This window comes from Corapipo altera, unplaced genomic scaffold (genome assembly GCF_003945725.1).
Source record: "Corapipo altera isolate COAL_440 unplaced genomic scaffold, ASM394572v1 50, whole genome shotgun sequence".
NCBI classification, from domain to species: Eukaryota; Metazoa; Chordata; class Aves; order Passeriformes; family Pipridae; genus Corapipo; species Corapipo altera.
The window spans coordinates 9,607,116-9,633,344 of record NW_020884889.1 but is presented as its reverse complement, the minus strand read 5'-3'; the positions used below and the strand labels follow the sequence as shown (position 1 = coordinate 9,633,344).

General features: G+C 46.3%; 1 protein-coding gene across 1 annotated transcript in view; it reads right to left on the bottom strand.

Moving 5' to 3' along the window:
- SHC4 (SHC adaptor protein 4) overlaps window positions 1-25,635 on the bottom strand; it is a 32,592-nt gene extending 6,957 nt beyond the window's left edge. The window contains exons 1-7 of the mRNA XM_027644648.1: window positions 24,350-25,635; window positions 15,837-15,907; window positions 8,772-8,835; window positions 7,776-7,895; window positions 6,078-6,131; window positions 3,027-3,078; window positions 1,876-2,002 (exon numbers count right to left, since the gene is read on the bottom strand). Of these exons, the coding sequence (XP_027500449.1) occupies window positions 1,876-2,002; window positions 3,027-3,078; window positions 6,078-6,131; window positions 7,776-7,895; window positions 8,772-8,835; window positions 15,837-15,907; window positions 24,350-24,934 (1,073 nt within the window). The 5' untranslated portion in view covers window positions 24,935-25,635. The remainder of the gene's footprint in view (window positions 1-1,875; window positions 2,003-3,026; window positions 3,079-6,077; window positions 6,132-7,775; window positions 7,896-8,771; window positions 8,836-15,836; window positions 15,908-24,349) is intronic.
- Between the last annotated feature and the right edge of the window lie 594 nt (window positions 25,636-26,229).

The following is a 26,229-nucleotide window of genomic DNA, read 5'->3' as shown; positions in this document are numbered from 1 at the left end:
TGTAAAGGGCTTTGGGCCTGAACTTTCAGAGCTGTTTATTTTTCCAGTTACTTCTTCCTGAATTGAAAATTGAGTCATCTCAATTTGGGGTAAAGGGAGGTACCGTTATTTTCTTAGCACTGGGAAGCCCAGATACCTTTTCTTTGACTTGAAAATATAAGAGGTACCTACTGAAGCTTTTAGAGAAGAGTGTCAATGCATTGTTCATTAAGGTATCCAAAATTCTGACCATTAAACTAATTCCTCTGGCTTATAGGCTGAACTGTATAAATCTAAGAGATTGCTGGGGGGCAGACAGATTTACAAGAGGGAATCAAAACCTCATGGCATTTAATCAGACAAGCCTATAAATGGTTTAGAAAATCAAATACTGCTACCAAAAAAAAAAAAAAAAAAAGGGTTGTTTTCCTGAGTGGAATGTACTCTGAATTTAACAACCATAATCAATATAAGTGTTCTGTCTCAGCTTGAAGAAAACACTGAATGACATGAAGGAGAGTGCCCAATGTTTTTCTTGAGCTAAACCAGAACGATGACAGTTTAAATGTACAGCTGATACACTGCAAAGCAACTAGGTGCTTCCTGTACTGTCTCCGGTCCCAAAATAAAAAAACTCATCTCAAATCTTACTTCTCTGATTAACAAGAGTATAATTGGATAAAAGGCCTCGAGCAGGAAAGAGATAAAGTTCAAGTAGTTGATTATGTGATATGTAGTGCAAGTATTTGATTATGTGATTCATAGTAGTTTGGAAGGGAGTGACTCATTCACACAGCAATATCCGACTTCTCTGCCCGAGGGCTGACTGCAGGTTATGCTCCAGGAGGAAATCTAATTAGCCTCTGCCATTTCTCCTTGCTCCTATGATACTTGTGGCATAACCTAGCAGAGTTTCATAGGAAAGGCTTTTCTGCTGGTTACTGTCCCCAGGGAAAACAGACCAGTATTAGCAGTGGAATGGCAAGAACCACTATATACACTGAAATAAATATAAGCTGGAGTTTCTGTTTTGTAATAAACCCAGCTCTGCTGTGTTGCATGAGGCACTGTACCAGGGACACTGCCTGCACAGGGCTCCAGTGCTCAGGATGCAGTTAAATGGTGCTACAGCTTTGCCTGCTCACAGGAGGTAGCAGGCAATCAAATTTGGTGTTACAGTAAAAGACACCTGAGAAAAATAGGCATGGCTAACCTGTGAGGAGAGCCATAAATTAGAGCAAGAATTGTGTCCCCAGTGCAATGGAAAAAGGGTAATTGAAATGGTGAATTGTGGTCCAGAAATTAATCTAGGCCCTGTATTTTGGGCAATGTGCAGAGGACAGGGCTCCACACTTCCAAATGCCAAGTGCTGGCTGTGTTTATTTCAGTACATGAGGCTAATGTAAGTCACACCAGGTGAAACCCGAGGCCGCTGCCAGGACATGAGCAGAATAGCAGAAAGGTGAATTAAAATGGCTTTTTTCCCCACCCCACACTTTTCACAGCTGCAGGAGACTTAAACTTGGCACAGGTCAGGACTGAGCTCAGCCTGTGTGTGTGTGTGCTATTTATAGAGCTGAACTTACTTGGGCAGAGTAATTTGAACATTTGTTCAACTTCCATGACTTAAGACAAGGCTGTTTTATCTAAGGAACAGTACAGCTACATTCTGTGTTTTGCATCTATACAAATGTCACAGAAACCAATGGATTTAATGGAATAAGCTAATTTTAATCTATTATACTCTGCACATACAGACATATATTACAATTAGCATATGTCCAGAAAGCATATCCAAAGCATCTTAATTATGAACCACTCTTTGTAATGTATTATTTTCCTGAAAAGTACTAAAGGGAAGGAAAACACCAGTTAAGTGACTGAGAATGTGCTGACCTTTCATTAGGTGTAACCAGGCTGGATGGGTTCTTCAGGTACTGTCTGAAGCGGAGCTCAAAAGCCTGCCCTATGGTGTTTATCACCTCCTGTGCCATCCCATTGGGACATTCCAGAATGTGGCATGCTGCAAAGAGACACCTTACTTTAATTAGGTAAATGCAATTTATAACAGAAAATAGAGACTTAAGCTATATTGCTTATCACAAAAAAAATGGACATGAAAATATGCATGTAGATAGCTTTAGGACATTATACAGACTGAGACTGATCACATGCTAAGGAAATTGCTCTTGATATATTAATCATAGTATCATCTTTTTTTTTTTTATACCTCAATAAAAGAAACTCTCCATTTATGCTTCCTGCATCTCCTTTTCTCCCTGTGCCTTGCAGTAAGGAGCAGCAGGGGAGAAAACCAGCCCTACCAATGTGCAGTTTTCATGTGAAACACCATGAAAACACAGCTCTGGCTGCCTGGGGCTGAGGGCTGACAGACCAGACTGTAAGGCTCCAGCCCAGCCTCTCCAGAAAACATCCTGATCTTATGAGCCACCCACAGCACCTTTCTGTGAGCCGCCACTACCAACTTCAGAGCCATCAGCAGTGTTGCTCTGAGAACTGTCTGGCACGAAAGAAGCAGCCAAATTCCAATCTTTCTTGTACTGCCCACAAACAATAAGTGATGGAAAGGGATTTTATCCCCTGGGTTGGCCTCCAGAGGGGAGAAGGTCTCATATACCTGAGTATATATATATATACACCCCTCTGCTTTCTAGCAACACAGCCAGAAGTCTGGGTTAGATGAGGAGGCTCCTTCACTACCCTTCCCTCACCTGGAAGTTGCCCCAGAGCAGGGCAGCTGCCCACCTTTCCAGGCAGGGTCAACTTGGGAAAACTCCTACCCCTGCATGGAGCCAGCAGCTGGTACAGCTTTAGCCTGACCTGTAGATTCTCACTTTGTTGCACAAAGAACATGACATTTAAAGCTACAGCCTGCATACCACTAGCCCTATCCATACAGACAGAAATTGTGTAGAATATTGAGCTGCTCGGTAGCTTTCTTGTTTTAACAGTCAAACAATTTCTTGTTACATACAAATAAAGCAATTATATAAACACATATAACAATTTGATAATTGTTTCAATACCTCTCTGATTAACAGGATCTTTTGCTACATAGGCAACATAGTCTGTTGTATCCTATAGGAAAAAAGACAACAAATGTATTGAAAATTATCATGATGAACCACCCTACCACCATAGCAAAGCAATTGAGTATAGACAGATATATTTTTAGCTTTAAAAATGTGTGCTTCCTTCAGGGAAAAACCACCAGAGGTACTGGCAAAGTGAGCTAAGGCAAACATCAGTGACACCCTAGTGGCTGTGGACACAACAATTGTCCCATGATTTTTTCCTTCTAAAAAACACACCAGACCATTTGGCATTCTTTGGGTCTTCAATAAACTGTGTATTCAATTCCAGCTCTGCAAGCAGAGTAGAAACACAACTGGTGCTTCATCAGCAGGCAGTGCTGCTCTCTACCACTGCTCCATCAGAGTAACTCATCAGCTTTTGGCTGGGACAGTCCTTATCAATATCACTGGAAGGTAAAGCAGTGCTAATATACTGTAAATGACAAGTTGTAATGTTTCCAATTTGTAGCATGAAGGCTGAGTTTTGAAGGCATTTTAGAGAAAAGTTAAACTTTAAAATGCTGCAGGATAAAATAGGTATCTGATCTCAATTGCTGCTGCCCAAATTTAGTCTGGCTACGATCAGGTTAAATTACTCTGGATCTCAAAGCTGCTGCTGAAATCAGACAACCACAGTATAATCAGTTGTCTGTTTCTGATTCTCCTTCCAGCCAGCACTGAAATAATCCTCTTTTTCTAAGCAAACTGAAAAGGGAACTGGAATAGAAAAATTAACATTTCTAGTCATACCGCAAAAGCAAAGAGTGGCTTGATAATTCAGTGTTATAGTAAAATTGGTGAGGTAATGAATAACATTCTTTTAATTATTAAACGTGCATTTTGTTATTTTGGATCTTTAAGGCGGGATGGGGAAAATGCAATTCACAGCTTAAAGGCATAGCTCTCTTGAGGGAAGATGCAATCAGCTGGCAGGAAACAAGGGCCCATTTGCAATATGCACAAGAACAATCATTTAATAATTCACAATGAATGACACGAGAGGCAGGTCTTGGGGCCAGCAGAACTTGTCCTAGATTCTTCTTTTTAAATCTCAAAAGTTAATGTCATTAAAACAAAGCAAGCTAAATATTTCTTATGCATCTAGTGAACTCAATTTCCTTCCTTTTCCTCTCAAGTTTTTTCTTAAAGATCATAAATATTTTAAAATAAATTAGATCTAGAGAGCAACCAGAAACTAACGTAACTGGAACAGTACCTGCTATTTGTATGTCTTTGTAGTGTTTGTGCACATGGCTGGATGACTTTGCTTTAAAATAAAGCCAGAATAGGCTTAATTTTCAGGAAGAATAGTGTTACTCCTTAACTGCACAGAGCAACACTGAACTGTGCTTGGACCCTGAGTGCAGGGGCAGGTGGAGAGACATGTCCTGTGAAAACTGTCTCCCGTTTTAAATGTAAAGGGAATTTTGAAAAAATTACCTGAACAAGACACCAAAATTTCCCATTATGTGAAGGGCCACTAGATTTATAGTTACCACTGCTGAGCAAGACTTCTATTTTATATCTCCTTCCATTAAGAATTGTCACCAGCTGCATCACCAAGCCCATTTCCTGCAGCACATCTGTGTTCAAGCACATCTCTTGGTGGCCCTGCCATTAAGTACTTACCAAACCCAGCCCTATGTAGCCTGTGGCACCTGATGGGATCACTGCACAAGACCAATGCAGGATCATAATATAAAAAAGACTAAAAAAGGGAAAAAAGCCCTGGAGAATTACTCATCCAGCCTGCTTAGCTGAGGTCTGAAAACACATACCTGAATTTTTCAAACTGGAAATGTTACATAAAGACAAACCAGACAACCAGCATATGGGACATGGTAAAAAATTCAAAAGCAAGTCACCTGAAGGACATATTTAAATTGTTTAACTATTTGGACATTAATATGGTGATGCTCAGTACAACAGCATGCCAGCACTTGGAGCTACTTGGAACTCCATATCAGGAAGGGTCTGCAAAGTCCAAGGACTCTATAGTGCAGCATGGTGTATTAGGATAGCACAGGCATCTCAAGGTGAAATTTGAACTTCTTAGACTCTCAAAATGCCTTAAGCTTTAAATGGGATCTTTAAGGATGTAGTACTTTGGCACCAGGCCAGTGCTGCATCTCCCTTCTGGGTGCAGGACTGACAGCACAGAGCCTGCAGACATTCTTCCTCCACACTTTCCAACCCAGCTCCAGAAAGCTCCAGTTACATCACCCACATGCCCTTCCAAAGAAGGGCTGTCAGCCACACAGCACCAGTTCCCAGCTCTTTTCCCCTGACTGCTCCTAAATCCAAAGAGGCAGATCTGTCATTTTCCAGTCAAAGTTGGATCTGGCTTCCATCACAGTGTTATCAAGAGCAAGACCCAAAGAGCCTTCACTTTTCCCTGTTTCATAACACAAGAACAGGGAGACATTTAACAAAATTGAAGGGCAGAAAATTCAAAACTGATTTAAAAAGTACTGGTTTCATGCCACATGGAGTGTAAAATTTGGAACACTGGCAGGGCTGGGTTTGTTTATAGATGACATTTCCTGCTTTCAATCATTGCAGTAAAGAGTTTGGAAGAGGATGGAAAACCTCTTGCCTGAAAACATGAATGAGTACATAACTATGACACCAGGAGGAACAGCCCTATCTGAAGGAAGAAGGTGGTTATGCCACATCTGTCTCATAGGAGCTGTTTGACTCAAAATTCATCTAGAAGTATAGAGGTGCCAGTGCTGACCACTTTTGTGATAGGTATTGGATTACAGGGACCACAGAACTGATCAATTCCTATGTTAATGTTCTTATTTTTAGATCCCCAAGTCAGAGCTCTTTTTCAGTCCCAGTTCCTCAGTTTTCTTGTATTACTGGTCACGATCCAGAAGTGTGGTGTACTCTGTTAGTGCTTGTGGTAGGAAGGGATGAAGCAAATTATTTGCAGTTACTTTTATTCTCATAATAATTTCATTATACCAGCAGAAGTGTATCCTATGAATCAATACTTACTGGGTCACCTCCAGAAGCAAATGAGATGGACTGCATATGATGGTTGGCAATAATCTGAAAAGCATAACAAACTAGTTAAACATGATCACAGACCACACCTTAGGAAACAGCAGAGCATACATCTTCCTAGAGCAAGCAATTAAGTTCATGACAACCCAGTCCATTAATACATGTATGTATCATTTGGGAAGGAAGGAGATAAAAACAGGAATAATTTTGAGACTACTCATTCATGTTTAGTAATGTCTAGCTCCCTGAGTAATCTTCCTTAAAGAGGTCTCAGAATTAATTCAATCACCAACTTCTAACCTAATCAGGATGAAGCTGAATGAAACTTTGAAGAGGGAGTAACTGCAGACATTTGTAAAGTCTTGGGATATTAATTAATTTTAAAATTACCAATAATTTTATTTAAATGTCTGATGTATATAATGGTGGTGTTTTTACAAAGAGGCCCATTGATAGTCTGATCATATTCTCTCTCACCATTAGCACCAAACTGTTACCTGGCAGAAATTCCACAAGCTAGATCAAGCATCAATTCTTCTTGGTTTCAAACACTACCTCATCTCTGGAGACAAACTGTTTTTTATTATAAAATCAAGTGTAATAAATTATTCAGGTGTGAACACAATGAAATATGCTGGGTAGCAGCACAAGATTAGAATAAGAATAAACAGGATTTTCCATTTGAAAAGGTCTAGTAACAAATTTCAAGACAGTGCCCTGCATGTCTGTGTGTGCAATGACCAGCACATCAATGTATTTGGAAAGAGATCTGTCCACCTGGCTTTTAGTCCTGGTACAAACAGGAACAGGTTAAAAGGGCCACGCTTTAGCTGCCAAACCCCAGAGCTTCACCTGCTGTAGGGAAGCTCTTTTCTGCTGTACCCAAAAGGAAACCTTGTGCCATAAACCCTAATCCCTCCTAGCACGGATGTCCAATGGACAGGAGACCTCTGTGGTACAGACAAACCCCCAAGAGCTGCCTGATGCTCACTGTGGCATCTGCTCAGTGCAGGGACTCCTCAGAGCCAGTGAGCCAAAACTACCTCTCTGATGTTCCCCTGCTCCAGCTTGGAGCAAAAGCTGCTGCTGGCCCAAGGCGAGATCATTCTGGGAGCTGAAGCCAACAGGAATTAGGTGGGCAGGACAAAGTTCCTCATCACATCTGCCAAGAAGGAAGTGAGCACACCCCAGTTCCAGGCTCTTAGGAACACACCTCGATGAAGCCTAGAGACTTTACATAGTGTAATTGATTGTACATGTATACTACCCAGCTGTAAAATAGCTTTGAATGACACCAAAGCCAAGCTCTCACTTAATATTTATATCCTTTTTTTTTCCCTTTAAGACTTGTCAGAAAGTCCAGTCAGAACTAATGCCTTGTTTGTCAGGCACTGAGGCACTGTGCAGGCAGACACACACACACACACAAACAATTTGCCAAGTGCTTAAGGATCCCCCCATGGAACAGACCACCATAAACAAAAAGGGCAAATGCTGCATGTCCAATTCCCCCCAAAGGGCTTTCATTTTTAAATTCAGAGGCATCATGTAGTTCAGCTTCACTAGGCATGCACAAGTCTGCTAAAGGGTGCTGCTTTCCCTTTGAAGGGCTCAGCCTTTCCTTCAGAAGCCACTGAGGAGGAGAAAACAGTAGCATGGATAAAAGGACACTGATTACATGTATCCTACCTGCTGAGTGTCAACATTAATCAAAGTGAGGCTGCTTGTTGAAATGGTCAGCTTTATATTCACACCAGAAAACTGAAGGTTACTTTTGCCAAGTACAGAAGACAGAAACTTCACTGGGGGCTGTGAACAAAGAAACAAAAGAAAGAAGCTCTCAGGCGAGTCTGTCAGGGGCAGAAACATATCGAAGTCAAGCAGCTTTTACAGTATCTTATTGAGACTTTCAATGGAGCAGGGATAATGGCTTGATCAAATGCAAATGGATCTTCTAACAAACATCAGCTCTGAATACAGTACTGGTAGGCATGGTTTTTATGTCAATAATGGGAGAAAAAGTTTTAAAGTAAAATCCCAGTGAGCTAAATGTTATAGCTGGCTCAGTAATTCAGAATGTGTAATTTTCCTTTGGAACTCTTTGTTTCCTGAGAATGAAGTGCTTCTGTGTAAAACAAGATATTCTCTCCTGTATTCATTTTTCAGGAGTAAGTTCATTCCTCCCAAGCTCCACAGTTACAGAAGGAAATCAATAAGTTCCTCTGGACACGACCCAACAGTAACCACTGAAATTGCCCCTCATTGCATCCCAGTTACTTAATAAAACCCATTAAACACTGCCATTTTAGTTGTGTTTAATTTTTTATATATATAAATAAGAAGCAGGTGATCCTCCAGTGAATCAACTCCCTTTTGCAACCCAAAAAACCACCCAGTTCCAGTAATTTGCCAGCCAAAACCTAAAACCTGTAAAGCACCAAGCACTGCAAGGGCTGGTAGAAGCAGGAACTCTGGGCAAAGCATTAATCCTGAAGAAAATGGCCTAAGCCCCAAACCAAGCAGGCTAAACACCCTGCTACCAGTGCTTTCATGTTATATATAGTGAGTTCAGAGAGATGAATGTGTGCTGAATCCAGTGTGGACTGAAGCCTGTTTGGGAATCATGTATCCAGCTTATGAAAAGCAGATATAGAAAATTAATTGTTCAGCTAAAATTGTATTTACCTTCCGCTTTTTTATAGCTCCATTTGTACCTGATACCGCTTCACACAGTCGGCTTATTGCTTCCCTGCAAATAAAAAAACACAGCACAAGCTGTTGGATCATTTCACATTCAGCATCTGAAACAGAGCCAGCAACAGTGCAATTAATTGTTATCGGCCACTTCTAAACGCTTAAATCTTCTGGAAGGTCTTTCACAGTTGTTTTTCTTTTTTCTTTCCTCCCACTGTTAAAAAACCCCCACAACTATTTAAAAAAATACAGTGATTCAACAGCCTGGTTTAGGTTGATTCTTTTTCTTTAACAAACATATCAGATTCACCTAAGGAAAATTTGTTTAAAAAAACCCCAAACATAATTAACCACAAGATGCTCGAACATCCTCATGCCTTCAAATCCTCTTTCTCAGTATGGTGGATAGGTCTCTTGCTTGGCAGGAGGGGCTCCTCCCTGCTTAATCCTTCCTCTTTAGCACAGCAGGTGCATGCTGAGGGAGCCCAGCTGGGGGCCCTGATTGCCTTTCTGGGACTTGGGGTTTCTTGCAAAAAAACCCAACCAAACAAACAAAACACCAGGAAAAAAGTGTGGAGGGGTGGGTGGGGAGGTGTAACCAACTCCTCCAGTTCTTTTTCAGAGCTGAGGTCTCAGTTCATACATTTCCATCTGTGTCAGGAGTTTCCCAAAGTAAACATTCTTTCTAGTCACCCATTATCCTCTACAGGTGCCTCTCAGTTAGGGCAGCAGAAAGGTGAGGCATAAAACACTTGCAGTGTTCACTGATCTATATTTAAGGCAGCTAAATCACACATAGTATAGCAGAGTGGTGTGCTGTGCCTATTTTCCACACTTGAACAAAGCAAATTCTGGTCTATGCTCAGGCAGGTGACTGGTTTGGACATGCAGTAGAGCACTGACTGCCCTGACTGAGGTCAGCACAGCAGCTGGAAAAAAACTTTTTGCCGGCAGTGACAGGCTTTTCCTGACTGATACTTATTGCTCCGGAGTCAACAGAAAAATGGTGCCCCCTTCCTGGGGTGGAATGTGCTTGGCAAGTTTTCTTAACCTTGCCTGAACATCCCAGTCTGAGCCACAGCCCCTGACCTCTCCAGCTGCCCTGGCCCTGAGCCACAGGGCCTGTCACCCTCTTGGGCTTCGGGTCCCACATCAGGCAATTCCATTTTGAGGCTGTAGCCTCAGCCTTCCTCTCTTGGCTGAATTCAGAGTTGGGCTTCCAAGGGTTGGGATTTGGTTTTGTTCTTAAGAGGAAAGGAATTAGTTTGTTTAATTATTTGTTTATGTTACTGGATTATTATCCAAAGAGCTTCTTAGGAAAGGAGCTAGTCAGGAAAGTTCATCTGTTTCCAGATCCTGGTGCGCGTGTGGGAGGAAAATGCCACTGGGCTTCATTTCCTGAGAAAGCTGTGGTTCAGAAGGGCTAAAAAATATCAGGAGACCACACAATGGCAAGAGGCTTCAGCCATCCCACGAAGCAGAGGTGCCCCAGTGAGGAGTGTGGTCCCCCCAGGACCCTGCACTGTGCCCGGGGAGCAGATCAGAGAGGGAGTAAAGCCAGCACAGCGCTGGTGAAGCCCAGCATTGCTGCTGCTCCTGCTCATCACCCCCCAAGCTGCTACATCAGTGGCCTATGTGATTAAAGCCCTGAGGATCAGTGGCATACCTTGAGTCTTCTTGTCAGAGAACATCCTGGGAAGTCCAACCTGGAGACTGTCAAATGAATGGAAACCTCACCCATGGCAAAATGATAAGAATATGATAAATATGTTCTGAGCAAAAACAGCAGGGAAGAAGAGGGGCCTCATTGAGGGCTACACAAGATGGGTCAGAAACCCAGCCTTTTAAACATTGCCTATTTTTAGCATTTTAAAGCAAAGTACTTCCCCCTACACAGTTGAAAATATGTTTTTGAAGTGAATTCCTGATATCCTTCTTGTTTAACTCCTGTTTTATATAGCTGTTACCAGTAGAAAGGCCAAAAATAAAAAAAAAAAATTAAAAAATAAAAGGCAAAGGCATCCTGCAGGATGATCTTGCAGATTCCAATAATCAGCTTGGAAAATGAGAACTCATCTTCTCATTCAATATTAAAGGAAATTAAAATCAGAGCCAAGACATTAAGGCTACTTGGAGTCTTCAAGTCTAGCCCTACCTAGAAAGAAAACCAGATACAAAACAAATTGGAAAAACAGGGAAGTCATCTCTATTGGTGACAGATGAGTTCTCACATATGCAAGGCAGCCCATGTGGATTAAGGAGCTGTAGGCAAAGTTGCCAGCCATGGAACCTGTTCTTGTACAAGCCAGTGTGGTGGCTGCCCACTTAACCACTCTCTGAAGCATCTGTCCAGCTAAAAGGAACTAAAAAATAGGCAAACCATTTCTACTTAATAGTTGCTATTACATCCCTTGGGTAGGGGAAATTATCTTCTCACAGACATTTCTTGCTGCATACCTCTGGGTGGTTTTCCAAGTGATCTAACAAAATTTTACATTATTTTAAAGGTGTGAGAAGCAGCAGCTTGGTAACACCTGCTGCTGTGACTGAACATTTCCTACCTGCAGTCATTTCCATGAACTAGAAACTGCACTGCACATTAAGATGAAAAGAAACTCTGGATACGTCCATAATAAACTGAAATGGGATTTACTGTATCTGTGCTTTCTTCCTGGAAATCTGCTATTAATTCGTTCTTACAGCCATTTATTTTCAAATAGTTGCTTGGGCAAGTCTCTGTGTTTAATCTGCTGGATGATACACCCGTGCACAGTTCACATAGCTGATCTTCCTGGGTGGATGTGCAACTTATGGATACTGGCATTTGCTTGCCCGTTCGATATCTCCCAAATCTGTGGCAGTACCAGAAAATGTGGCCTTGTTATTGCAGTCATATTGCTGCTGTTTCTTTTGCTCCTTCTTGTCATTCATCCCAACACAAAATGCTTTGGGTTGGTTTTTTTGTTTTTCTTTTAAATCACCCTGAATGAGGTAACTCCAATTCTGTACTCTGCAGCAGCTCTTCTCTACCCTGGGAGCAACAGAATTGAACTGGGAGAGCTGTGAGGATTTTAAATTGTTCTTGTAGTTTAAGGCAAAGAAAATCTCGCCCTTCAACTCTTCAGGCATCTTGTGCCATTTGAAGTAGATTCACTGTCTGCCGGTCCTGCAGTGCCCATACAATTACATAAGCTGGTCATTGTTTCATTGACACAGTTTTCCCCTTTCTGTAGTGAATGGAAAAGATCTGAGTCAGATCTTTTCACTATCTTGAAAAATATTACTCTGAAGCACTTTGGTCCCCTGGGCTGTCACCACCAGCAACTCTACCCCAGAGGCAGTGTTCCTGCTCCTGGCCCCAGCACATGCTCCGCTATCGCAGGGGGAATTTCTGCTGGGCACCAGTTCAGTGAGGATCAAGGCTGGCACAGGTCTCTGGGGGCAGGGATCCAGGAGGTGGGATGGGGAAGCAGGATCAATCCTCTTCAACTGGGACGCTGAGACTCCTGAGCACGCAGCTGTAGGCAGCTCCCCACCCTCTGGGCTGAGATGTGCTGAACCGGGGCAGTGCCACAGTCCCACGCAGTTCAGTGCTGCGGGAGCCGCTGGCACAGGGAATTTTTGCTTTCTCCAAAAAAAATCTGGTGCAGCCTCCCACCCCTCAGGGCACTGCTCCCTCTGCCCACTGAGTTAGCAGCAGCCAACTCTCAGGGCTGCAGCCACTTGGCAAGGGCTCAGCAAGCGCTGGGGCAGGAGGGTGTGATAGGGTGGCCTCATTTTTGGCATCCATAAGCCTTTAGACCAGTTCAGCAGTACAGTCTACGGGTTTTCTCTGGGTCTGCAGCCCTGGAGTGAAACCTGTGGCAGATGCACCTCTGCTCCTCCCAGAATGTGCCCGTGCGGTAGAGGCCTGTGGGCAGTAACACTGAGACACTTTGTTTATTGTTTCCCCAAAATGAGAGTAAAAGATGAGAGATGGGCTGATGTAAGCAAGCAAGCATGCTGTTGAGGATTTGCTTTTAAGCAGCTAGGGCTCTGCCTACACCATGTAACAGAAAGGGATTGTGTGGCTCAACAAAGTTGAAATTAATCCTCCAAACAAAGTCAGCCTTCTTCCAGCAGCCCTCCCCAGCAGCGCGTTTCAGAGGCCCTTCACCCCTCGCTGCCTAACCATTTTCAAGTTTGCAAGTTAATGCCCTGATCCAAGATGCAGAATCCCTTTTCCCATAAATGCCCAAATACAATGACTAATAATCAGCTTGATTTAACAGAAGCGGGCAATGTGTAAAAGAGCTGAAGGGGTGGACAAGGGAAGCACATGTCAGGGTCCAGCAAAGGCAGGACCTGCCACAGCACAAGGGTGACAACCCAAACAATCTGGGATCCAGAACAGCAAACACAGCGCATTTGTGTGTAACCATTCAAAAAAAAAATACAAATCCCCTTAAGCAGAAGAATCTGTAACACTTATTTCTTGGTGTTACTTCTGTCATCTATAGGTAGTTTGGGAATTCCACAAAACGGGAGGGATGTCCTAAGAGCATGTAAGTCTGGTCACAGGCAGGCAACAGCAGAGCTGGAAAACTGCTGCAGTGAAATCTGCTCTGCCAACCTCCTCACCACATGGCCACCGAGGGTAAAAAGCACCTCAGTGCCTGGCCTTGTCCTCGCTACCCTGTGGTCATTTGGCCCCTCAGCACCCTGCATGCCATGGTCATTCATAGCTGGAGAGGCCACTTTCTGCCTTCCCTAACCACGTGCCTGGTAAGTGACTGAAAATGCAAGTCCAGCAAGAAACTAGAAAATAAATCCTTCCTGCTCATCTCTTTGACCTCCTCACAGCACTTTGGCAAACATGAATTTGTTGATCTTTCCAACATTCACGTGAGGGAGGTAAATAACAACTTCAGTTTTAGAGACCATGAGGCTAACTAAGCATGCACACACACATAAAGCAAGGCAGGGCACAGAAATAATTAAAGACCCTTTTTGCATCACTTTAAAACAGAAGAAGCCACTTTGCTCAGTGAAATGTCATCAAAGTAAAAATATTTTTTAGCCCAGTACAAATAACAGAGATGATTAAAATGGGATCATTTCCAACAGCTCCTTGGTTGGTGCGTTGTGCATGTGTCTATAAACTTACTCCTCTGGGAGAACAATAGGGGAATAATCAATGTTATCTTTGCTCCAGTCAGCTTGTAATCGATCGAACTTTAAAGTTTGCATGCATGAGCTCAGCACTTCAGCATTTGGTTTGCAAACAGTTTAAGTTTTGAATTTCTCATGCACAAAAGAGCCTGTTAAGGTCAGCAGTGGCATTTTTTTTAGGTGATGGAAATATTTCCATTGTTAAGTTTTGACATAGTTCTGCTTAACAAAACCTTACTATCCAGCCCAAATTTAAGTTGCCAAGCTCTTGTCACGCAGTAATTCATATTCACTATTTTCCAGACAAACCATCCAAAGCTCTGTTCTGTCAGTGTAGCAGCACACACACTCCATGTCTTGCAAATGGGAGATAACCTTGAACTTTGGCTGAGCTGTGAAGAACAGTGGCCCGGGCTGATTGCTTTGGGTTCAGTGCATTACATGGCTCTTTTTGATCAGTAAACAACAGGGCTGAGGGAAGTGTATTTGTATCTCAGGCACTTCTTCATACACACATGCGGGAACTGGGTGAGTGAGTGCTTACACTGATTGTAAATGTCAACAACTGCTGATTCTGCATATCAAACAAATGGGGCAGCTTTCAAGTGTGGTATATAGGCACTGAAGGACTCAAGTTCTTCAGTTGATAAGTCTGGGAGCCAACAGGTAGAAATAGAACAATTATCTCTTAATGTTTCTTTCCTTTCTCCGTTACTTCTTTGATACAAACACTTGAGGAAGCAAAAGAGCATCTGAAAATCATCCGCCAGCAGGAAGGGAGAGTTGGGCAGGTGCAGGAAACCTCAGCCACACTCCTGGCATCCTCAGCATGAACCATGTCAGAAAAGTAGCTTAGTGGATGAAAGAACGTGTCTAAGGCCAGGCCAAAATGTCCTGCACCCACCTCTCCAAAAAGCCTTTGGAGGTGCTGAGCTGCTGGGGCTGCATGGGAGAGCACTAGTCCTGACTGCTGGACCGTGAGTTCGTCCCGGCAGCACGAAGCACTCAGAGCTGGAAGGGGGGTGATTGTTTGGAAAACTCAAACACTCCTGCACTGCCAGACTTACAAGAATAAATGTAAAAATAAAACTGGGCTTTTCTGTTCCTGGTAGGACATTTCAGCTCCCCCACAGGTGCATATATTAATAATCTACACCCAGCAAATGGCAGCAATCTGCAAGAGAAGTTGCAAACTTTCCGAAAGACCACAAAATATTTCATGTTTAAACCACATTCAGTTGTATCTGAGAGTGAATCTTTTTCTGATTTGCAGCCTGGAAACTTAGGCTTGCAGTACAGATGGAAACAGCTGTATTTCAACATGTTTTCCTTGTGAGTCCACTTCCAGCTGAGCCTGGTCTTGGTGCAGATGAGGTCAAGCAATGTCATATGTCGGACAAAAATTCATCAGATGACCTTGCTGGATTGAGGGAGTGATGACACTTTGTGTCAGGTGTGAAGCAGCATGACAGGGAGACCTGTGACCGTCCTGGTTACCACCTTGGCTATGGCACCCACAGCCATGGGAGCACCAGGGGATTTACCCTGTGCCCCAGGACAGCCTGCAGGCAGCGCTGATCCCACGTGCACAGTCCGGCTGCTGCTGGTACCCAACCAGCTAGGGATGTCTGCACTGTGCTGTGACTGCAGGGGGAGGCTCTCTGAACAAGGACTGGGAGAGAAATGAGCTCTGTGCCTGAAACAATTCATTTTCCAATGCAAACAGCCTATTGTAATGATCAAATAATTAAAATCATCACTCAGGAAAAAAAAAAACCACAAAACAAAACATGCAAACTCCTATTCAAAATTGTCTCAGAGCTTGGCAAGCACCCTCAGCTTTATATAGAAATTAGCACTTGGGCTCTTCATTCTTGGTCTGAACCTCAGTTTTATACCACCTACCTGGTGACTTGTGTTCGTGTGCCAAAGTCCAGGGATCTCATTGACTGCAGCACTTCAATACAGCCCATGTACTATGGAAAACAGAGAGACAGAGAAAAGAGAGGACTCTGTTAACATCTGGTACACAAGTAAGAGGAGGATCACAGGAGGAAGTAAAAGTGGCTACCATCCACTAAGTCTATGCAGAACTACAGTCTAAACGGAAAATGAAATCAGCATCCTAAAGCTGTTTCCTAAATAGATCTTGTTTTACTAAAAAGTGTAGAGAAGAGCAATAAAGATACCAATGGCTTCAACACCATAGCACCAAAAAAAAGAGTAAAACACTCTGGGGAAACAAAATACAATTATTCCTTTTTTCCAATTCTGCCTACTCTCAGTTATTGGCCTGTGACACTGAGCTAGCTGGGAGGAATACATGAGGAAATACTGGAGACAACAGAGCCTCCAGGAGCAGACAGGCTCTGAAAGGCCCACGAGACCAATGTACTCAGAGCCCCCATGCAGAAGAGCTGAGTGTCCCTTCAGAGCAGTAGGAGGCATTACAGGGCACGAGGAAAAACACTGGCTCCATGCTGCTGCACATCTGATGACAAATAACCTCTGCAGAAGATGAAGGAGATAAAGTTGCAATTTTCCAGGTCATGGCAACAGCTCTTAAGAGCCTGGACTGTAAAGTGACCGGCTTTAAATGAGGGGTGACCACCACACTTCTACAGGACAGAGCTGGAGGCATTTTCTGTACTCATTTTGGATTTGCATAAGACTAATTTTCAGAAATATCAAGAATGTGCATGTCAGCCCACAGACTCCTTTGACCTATGGGCACATTTTCATCTCACTGAAGTATGCTAGGCTAAGCCTATCCACTGAATTTACCCCTCCCCAAACATATCTTACTAATTCTGTCAGCATTTCTATTGATCTCCACCTCTGTGCTGTTGAAGCACTCTGATCTCTTCATTTCATGAAGCTGGCGTAGGTCTGGGTCTCTCGGTTTGCCTTTTGGGACCATCCTGCACTGCTCACACAGTGCCCAAGAGCTGCAGCAACAGCCTGCCTGTGCAGACCTCTCCTGCAGAAAGCCAAACCCTCTGGGATACAGAGGCAACCTGGAAATCCCAGGCAGAGACCTGCATGCTCTGTCCCCTCGTCTGAATAGATAGAAAAAGCATTATCTGTCAGAGAAAGGTACTGCATTTACTTCCTCTGCCTCACTTTGCCTGTGAATTGATTTTTCTGCTGGGCCATTCAGAGGGGGTTGGATTTAGGTATCTGTTTCAGCTTTGGAGACTTTCAGAAATGAATGTGTGTGTGAAAAAGAGAACGTTATGTGTGCAGTCAAGCAGAGATTCCACAACAATTGTATTATCCTTATTTTGGTTTCTTTCCAGATAGCAATGTAACCCTTGGGAGAACTCCAGAATTAGGTCAGGGACCTGGAAGGACATCAGTAAGAATCTGAAGGGTTAGCAGAACTGCTTCCCTAATGAACATTTAATGACTTTGAGAGCTATCTGCCTTGTTAAAGATATTCCTGCTTAACGGGAACAATGCAAATGTGGAAAATATGTCTAAGCCTCAGCCTGTAGCACAGCGACAACCTCTGATCCCACAGCATAAGGTCAAGCATCCTATGAGCTGGTTGGCTGCTCCTCTACCCTTGAAAAAAGAGAAATTTAGAGGAGTAGGTGAGTCATATGCTGATAAGTGAGTCCCCATTGCATCCTGTACAGATGCGTGGGAAGCTACTCTAAGCAAAGATGAAAAATCAATATTAGGTTTTTGCATAAGTGACCCTGAGTGAAGCTGAACTTATCAATGATTCACAAAAGACCTTTTTTTTTTTTCTCTTTAAAAGCCTGAGTAGGGAAGTGCATTAACATGGCACCTCACTGCATCTCTCATTTATTTTAGCTGTTGTTGGTTATCTAAACTGGCAGAGTTAGTAATGGCTGAACCTTCAGATTGCAGTAGGAACGGACAGAAAACCAGCAGAGCCCGGGGCAGGGGGACAATGTGGGACTGGGGCAGAGGAAGTCAGGGTCACAGAGCCTGGGAGAAGCCTGTGGAGCACATAAAAGGGCAATGGGATGCCAGAAACCTATTCAGAAAACCAAAAGACATTCTCCAAGGAAGAAAAAAATAATTAACAATTAAACAAGGAAAATATTAACCCCTCCATAGCAAAGTCTGACAAGCAGCACAACCAATGTATGGGAGAAAGAGAAAGGAAGGCAGGAGAGAAGGACAATGTTTGCCTCAGAGACTTCAGTGCGCAGATTTCAGTTTAGGTGGTGTCCATGGTGTACACCTCAAAGAGCAGCCCGCACAAAAAGTGGGCTCATCTGGCAATGCAGGATCAAGGCAGCTCCAGCTTTCCTGCTGCAGGGAAGGTTGAACTAAAACATGGGGAAGGTAGCAGCCACAGGTGCCCAGGAGAGGAAGCCACAGCAGTGCATAGCTCTTGCCCCAGCCCAAGCTATTCACCAGGTGCTTTTGGGATAACCAGGGTAATAAGATAATGTCCAAGGAGTCTTCCTCTTCTGAAGCCCCACAACTAGAGGCATGGCACACCTCCACTGAGCTGCAAGAAGCTGGGGGAAGCTGGACACAGGCACAAGGGTGCAGTAAACAGCTTGCAGCAACAAGCACAGATACAACTGCAGAATTCAGCTACCTATAGAAGAATAAAGCACCAACACTGAAACAAGCCAAGTGCTAAAAACTTGACCTCATTCATGAAAGCGGATGCTGAACCCTCTGTTCTGTCAGGAGTAGGATGGAGAGTCCTGCCAGGACAAGCAGCAGCACTTGGGAGGGAAAGACTCACTGGCCCCTGCTGGAAAGGGAACCTCTCCTTCAATGGCAACACGTGCAAAGCTGTCCCCTCTCTTCCTGCAAAGAGAGGCATTGGCACTGGGGGCTGCTTTGTACCCTGGTGTTTGAATCTGGAGGGTCATGTGGGGCTGGCTGATGTTTCCCCACGGTACCAGGATGGCAGGGAGGTGGCAGGAGAGAACAGTGGTTATTGAAGACACATACATCCTTTCACATCTATTTACAAGAGATGACAGAAAGTGACTGCAAACAGGATGAGGGACTGTGTGGGAGGAGATGTGAAGGCACTAGGCAGGGCCCATGTGAATAAGCTTTTCAGGCACTTTCTAATCCAGACCCACGTCTCACTTCATTCCCTGCCATAACGCAGTCAGTGACTCCAGCTCCAGCTTGAATGACAGACAGTGATTCACACACAGGAAACACAGAATCATAGAATCATTTGGTTTGGAAAAGACCTCTAAGATCATCAAGTCCAACCATTAACCCAGCACTGTCAGTCCACCACTAAACCAGATCTCCAAGTACCCCATCTACATGTCTTTTAAATACCTCCAGGGATGGCGACTCAACCACTTCCCTGGGCAGCCTGTTCCAATGCTTGACAAACATTTCCACAAAGAAATTCTTCCTAATATCCAACCTAAATCCCCACCCCCACCACCCTGGCAAAAATTGAGGCCATTTCCCCTTGTCCAGTTGCTTGTTAGTTGGGAGAAGAGACTGACCATCACCTAACTACAACCATCTTTCAGGGAGCTGTAGAGAGTGATGAAGTCCCCCCTGAGCCTACTTTTCTCTAGGATGAACACCTCCAGCTCCCTCAACTGCTCCTCACAAGACCTGTGCTCCAGACCCTTCCCCAGCTCCATTGCCCTTCTCTGGATTCACTCCAGCATCTCGATGTCTTTCTTGTTGTAAGGGGCCCAAAACCTGAGCCCAGTACTGAGTCCGGGGGAACACTGCTAGTGACCAGATGCCAGCTGGATGAAGGATCAGTCACCACCACTGCCTGAGCTTGGCTGCTCAGCCAGGTTTTTACCCAGCAAACTGTGCACCCATCCAAGCCATGAGCAGCTGGTTTCACTAGGAGAATGCTGCTGGAGACAGTATCAAAGGCTTTACTAAAGCCTTTGTCCAGGTAGACAAATCCACAGCCTTTAGCTGTGATCCACTAAGTGCATCCACTAAGTGATCCACTAAGAAGGAGATCAGGTTAGTCAAGCAGAACCTGCCTTTCCTAAACCTGTGCTGGCTGGGTCTGATCTCCTGGTTGTCCTGCACGTGCCAGGTGATGGTTCTCAAGGTGAACCCCTGGCACTGAAGTCAGACTGACAGGCTTGTAGTTCCCCACATCCTCCTTCTGGCCCTTTTTGTAGATGCCTGTGACATTTGCTAACTTTCTAGTCAATTTGGACCTTCTCAGTGAACCAAGACTGCTGATAAATGATGGAAAGTGGCTCAGTGAGCACTTCCACCAGCTTCCTCAGTCCCCTTGAATGGATCCACCCAGCCCCACAGACTTGTGTGCAACTAAGTGGTGTAGCAGGTCACTGATCATTTCCCCTTGGCACTGCTTTAACAAGGTGCTTTTGAAGAGAGGGAAAAACCATTTCTAAGTTTACCATCACTCTCCTTGCAGGCAAGGGCTGCCTGGGGTGGGCATTGCCCCATGGAGGGACCATTGATTTCTGCCATGCAGGGCAGGAAGCTGCAGAGCAGTGGGAGAGTTTTGCTTTGATTTGCCTGAATAACTCAACTCTAGATTGCAATGGAGCCATCTGGAAAGGAGACCAGACAGAAGCGAGCAGCAGCCACCAGCACATGGCAGAACAATGGCACTGGAGTTATAAGGAGACAGGTCTCTGCATAAAAGGCAAAACGAGTTTGCCAGTTACAGCCGTGGTGCTGCCCCCCCTGTAGCTGGCTGCCAGGCTCAGGAACCTGACTGGAGATTTCCCTGCTTTCACCCTGGCAGGAAGGTGAAGTGCTGTCTTCCCTCTATGGACAACACTGGGAGCAGAGATGTGGGGAAGGAGCAATGCACAGACCACTGTAGCTTTGGTGGGGAAGTTTTGTAAGCCCTTCCTTAGATGCTGCCTGTGTTAGCTTTGGGGTTGGAAAGCCACTGTGTCTGTTGTAAAGCAGAGACCACCACAGCTACAGTGCCATAGTGGCACTGTGCTCCTGCCAGGGCACAGGCTGCACCATGGCAGTCAGCTCGGCTGCTCATCCCTCCTCACACAGCAGGATTCACTGGGCTGGGGTCAGCACTGTGCAACACCATTAGCAGCCACATTCAGGCAACAAATGAAGAGATTTGGCCCAGGTTTGCACCCTGCAGGACATTCAACTGGTTTGTTCCTCAGCTTGAACCCCACTGGCTTCCTCCAGCAAACACCAACCCCATCCAGATCCAAAAGCAAAGCCCATAGAGCCTCTTCCATCCCCACCAAGGGGAGCAGAGAGGCCGAGGCAGCCCACAGCACTCAGCACTGCAGGCAGCTGTGGGACCCCCGGGGCACCGGTGAGACAGCACAAAACCAGGGCAGAACAGGCTGGAAAACAGACTAGACACCTTCAAGGAAGAAAACAGCCCATTAAAGACAAAAAATATCCCACTAGTGGTTTGTCAGTGCTAGCCTAATTCTCCTCATGTGCTTACTCTGCTCTCATCTTCTTCCCTGCAGCAGCAGCAGTGCAGACAGACTGACAGACAGGCCCTTGGGCTGTCCTACTCCCTGTGCCCACACAGCACAGCCCCTTCCCTAAGGACAGTGAGCCGGGGCTTTTTGTGATGAAGAACAGCTTTTGATAAATGGAAATTTTCCTGGGAAAGTGTGACCCTTTTATTCACAGGTTTTCAATTTTAAATATATTTTGAAAAAAAACCCCCACAAACGAAAACCAGGGAAAATTCATAAAAACAGGCACATACACATATATTCCTTTGCCTTTTTAGTTTTGTGCCGAAAAACCACTTTCTGCAGTGGGCCAGGGCTCCAAAAGAATTGGTTCCAAACCACCCTGTCCCCACTCTCCGGCTGTGACAAAGCAAATGGCCTGAAAACACGCAGGTTTCTGTTGGAAGCAGTTCCTCAGAGAGCTCTGGGCCTCGGGGGCGATGCCGGGGTGCAGAGGCGCAGCCCCAGGGCCGAGGTTTGCGCCGGTGGGCGCTGCAGGGCTGCCCACACCCCATCCATCCCTGAGCCGGCACAGCCAGCACCGCCCCAGCACCCGCCGGGCCCGAGCCCCCGGCTCATGATTCACAGCTGCGGCTCTGAAGCCATGAATCACCGGAGCCCATCTCCTTCCTGCCAGAGCCCGGCTGTGCATACGCGTGTAGTTATTTATTTACGACGGGCGATGCAGGGCAGCTCTCCGGGTGCGGTGTCAGGGTACCGCACGCCAGGGAAGTGCCTGCAGATGAAATACCACAATATTTCCCTGCCTTGAGCATGGGAAAGGTGCTGGTGGCTTCTGGGGACCAGGAAAGCGCTGCCCCAAACCCCCCTCCCCGCACAGAGACAGGGAACAGCTGCTCCAGGCTGTCCTGTCACATCCTCTGTGGACAGAGCAGGACTTTGCAGGGGACAGGTGCCCACATGCACTCTCTCAGGGCACACTTCATGTCATTCTGAACTTCTATGTCAGAAATAGTCAGGCTCCTTTTACTCTAGAGACACACAACTGATTACAGACAGGTATGATAGCACGTATCTATATGCATATGCCATCAAACCACTAGCAGACGATTAACCTGCACATTCATAAAACTCCTTTGAGGCAAAGGATGCTGCAAGCAGCCTTTCCCATACTATTTTAAAGTATAATGGTATTGTAATGAAATATCTGGCAGTAGCATTTCCTTTCCATACTTTAGTTAAATAGCACATTTTTAAAACCAAGCTGGGTCCTATCCTCCTGCTCAGAAGCAACCACCTCCCTGACACTCCCCAACAGGCAAGAGACAGGATGGCCAAATGCCTCTTGGAATATTCCTCAGGCTCATCACAGCCATAACAAACACCAGCAGGAGACACAAGTGCATGGCCTCCATGGGCACTGTTTAGAGAGAACCTCAGCTCCAGGTGGGCAGCACTGTGGGAAAGGTGCATAATGGGTAGAATGTGAACACAGGCGGGGTAAATACCCATCTTGTAAAGCCTGCAGCAACCTGCATACAAAGTATGCTTTGAAAGATAACTGTGAGAATCGGAGCTGTCCAGGCTCCTATTAAAATATTAATATTTAGGCTCTTTGTTATTTGCACAAACACCTTGGGGGAACAGGTGCTGTTATGGGTCTCAGCGTCCTCCCCTGGAGCCCCGGTGACACAAGGCACTGACACAGGTGCCCTGTCACCACCAGTCACACAGAGCCACAGCCACCTCCCCGAGGACACAGTGAGCCCAAAATTGCCTTTTCTTAGAACAACCCTGGAAAGGCAATTTGTGCCTCACTCCAGTCCGCAGGGGACAGACTCTGCCCTATAGCATTTCTTTAATTCACCACATCACTGCCCTTCTAAAGTAACTGAGGATCTTCTCCATGTAATTGCCTGATCCTCTTCAGATTCTGAGTAAGCTGTTAAGGCCAAGGCCTTTGGTAGCAGCAGTAATATAGACCTGACCTTCCTCCTAAAAGGGTCTCTGCAGAGATCCCAACAGTTCCATAGCCCAACAGGGCACAAGAAGCTGCATGGGGATAGTGGGTGTCTCCAAACACCACAGGAGAGAGGGCAAGGGCCAGGGCAAGAGGGTAAGGATTGGGAGCAGCTCCAACTGCCCAGTCCTTGGCCTCTCAGCCCCACTTTGCCTCCAGGTGAGACCACCCCTCTGCACCACACCCCTGCCATGCTGCAGCACTGTGCCCCCAGACACTTCCCAGCCCATCTGAGGCTTCATCACCAGCTCCCAAAAAAGCCTTGCAGTCCCTAAGGAAAGGACCACCTTGCCCATCTCTCTAATAATGATGCCCAACCCCCCAGGCTGCTTATTTACCGACCTGCTTGTTATTATTAAAGGGGCTGGTTGAAAAAAACACCAAGAGTTTGGCCAGGACACATCAGCCATGCTCTTGCAGCTCTCCTTGGGCAGGCTCCTGCAGACCCACAGCCATGGGAGCATCAGGAGCAGGAAGATGGAGGGAAACAACTGTTGTGTAGTGAGGCTCCCACCAGTAACCCCACCCCTTCAGAGATATTCCTCATGAAATGAGGTGATTTCCAGAAAGATCGGAAGAAAACCATACTGGAAATACAACCTGGGCAGCACCTGCCCCACACCCTCCCTGATAAATATGTCAGCAGCGTGGGCCAGCATGTACCTAGTGCCTGCAGTTGCTCTGTGAGGAATGGGCCCCCTTTTGCCTTCAACATGAATTTCAGGCCAGAGTAACCCCTGTTTTAATTGCAGCTCAGCAGCACTCCTCAGAGAGTCTAAAGATAGTCCTTTGGAAATGAAGGTTGTGTTACCTCTGGGAGCAGCTGGGGCACTTTTAGCTCCTTCAGTTCGACATCCCAGCCCTACCTACATCAGGAGACAGGAAATACACAGGAGAATTCAGTGGTTTGGGGCACTGACTCCAGGAGAGGGAAAATGGAGATCACCCAGCAGCCCCCTGAGCAGTTTGCTTTGTCAGAGAATGGAGACTCTGTGAGAAGTACTCACCCTGACGCTGTAGGTCGTTCCTGGCTCCTGGGTGTACGTGCTCTCTTCGCTCTGTGTGAGGCTCCTGTCCTGCCTGCCCACAGGAGCAGCCTCCTCAGCCCCTCGCACGGCGCAGTCACCTGCTGGCTTTGGGGTTAGGACCAGCTTATCCAGGTCAGGCTGTGGATAAGAGGCCGACAGGCAGCTGATCTCGGGCGAGGTTGGGCTGCTCGGGATGGTAACACACTCCGTGAGCTTAATTCGTGGCACCTCTTTCGTTCCCAGGCAGAAATTTTTCAGCCCCGGCAGATTTGATGGGTTGGCAAGTTTAATGTTCGCCATCCGGGGGATCAGCGTGCACAGGGTGGTGCAGGTGTCCTGTGGCCCCAAGGAGACATCTTCTGTCAGTAAATTAGGTGTTGAAGAATGGGAAGAGGAGGAAGAACCTTTGATATTTAAAGGCGTATTTTGTGTACCTTCGTCTAGGGATGTTATGGAATCATTCCTGAATCGGCTGTACTTAGCCCTGTGCAGCATTCCTGGATGTCTGAATAACCCTACATACAGGACGTGTCCACCGAGGCTCTGCTGGCTGCGTTCTCTCATAGCCTTGGCAGGTCTGTAATTGGATATTCTTGCATAAATTGGCTCTTGTAGATAATTTATATGGAAATCAAGCAAGTCAAATAATTTTCAAAACAGAAACCTATCGGATATTTTTGCTGACTCCCTCTTGAGTGGTTTATTTTCCTCAATGGACAAGGCTTAAAACTGCATGGACATCTGGCATTTTGTAAGCAGTAATAAAAGCAGCATACGGGAAAGCACATCAGTGGTACAGCAGCTTAAGCTGACGAGCCGCTATCCAAACCTGCCTTCATTCCTGCCTCAAACCAGGCACTAAATCCCACCTAGCTCTGAAGACTCACAGCTGTAGCATCATTAATTACCGAGTCCTGGCTGCAGCGAAAGCTCAAGCATATTCCACACAAAGCACAGCAAGAGAGCTACGAGCTCAAACGTATTTTCAGACCGGCATGAACCCCGAAAGGTGCCCAGCTCTCTGCACTTCCACCGCCGCTGCCCCAGAGGCGAAGAGCATCCCTGCGCTGCAGCTCCTGCCCCGCCGTCAGGCACAAACCCACGAAAAACACTGAGCAGCGTCGGTCTCGCTAATTCCTGCTGGAAAAGTCCTTCAGCACCGTAATAATCCAGGAACCGCCGGGTATTGCCGCGCCCCCGGGGCCGTTCCCCGCAGCGCCCGGGCCGGCCCCGCCGCAGCCGCGGCCGCCGGTTTTATGAATGAAGTTTTTGTGAATGGGCTGGGCGCGTGCGGGCGGGCAGCGCCGTGAATGGCGCTCGGCGCGCGGCCGCGGCCCGGCGGCCCCCGGGGGGCGCCTCGCAGCCAATCAGCGCCCGCCGCCGGCTCACGCGCCCTCGGCGCGCGGGGAGGGGGGAGAGGGGGCGCGAGGGACCCTCCGGTGGCGCCCAAAATCCCCCAAAATCCGCTTTCTGCGACCGGTCCTCCTCCGCCGGCGGCACTGGCGGGGCCAAGAGCTGCGGCTCAGCCCGAGCCGGGGCTGCGGCGGCCCCCGCGCTGCCCACTCGGCCCCAAGGAAAGGGCAGGCTCGTCCCAGCTCTCCCTGCTCCTGCCCCGGGGGAAGCTCCTCTCAGGCACCGCTTGTAGCTCCGGCGAGCGGGGTTTATTTTACGCCCTGGAAATGTCAGGGCCCTCAGCACGTTACCTCGGCTCCGTGTGGGACTTCCAAACCTGGGGCAGCGCGGTGGGAAGAGAAATACAGCACCACGGGGGTCGGGCCCGGAGGGGAAAACCGGCACGAGGGCCTCGCTTCCCACATGAGCTGAGGCCTTTTCTCTCGCTAGATTTTCACGCTCACGGT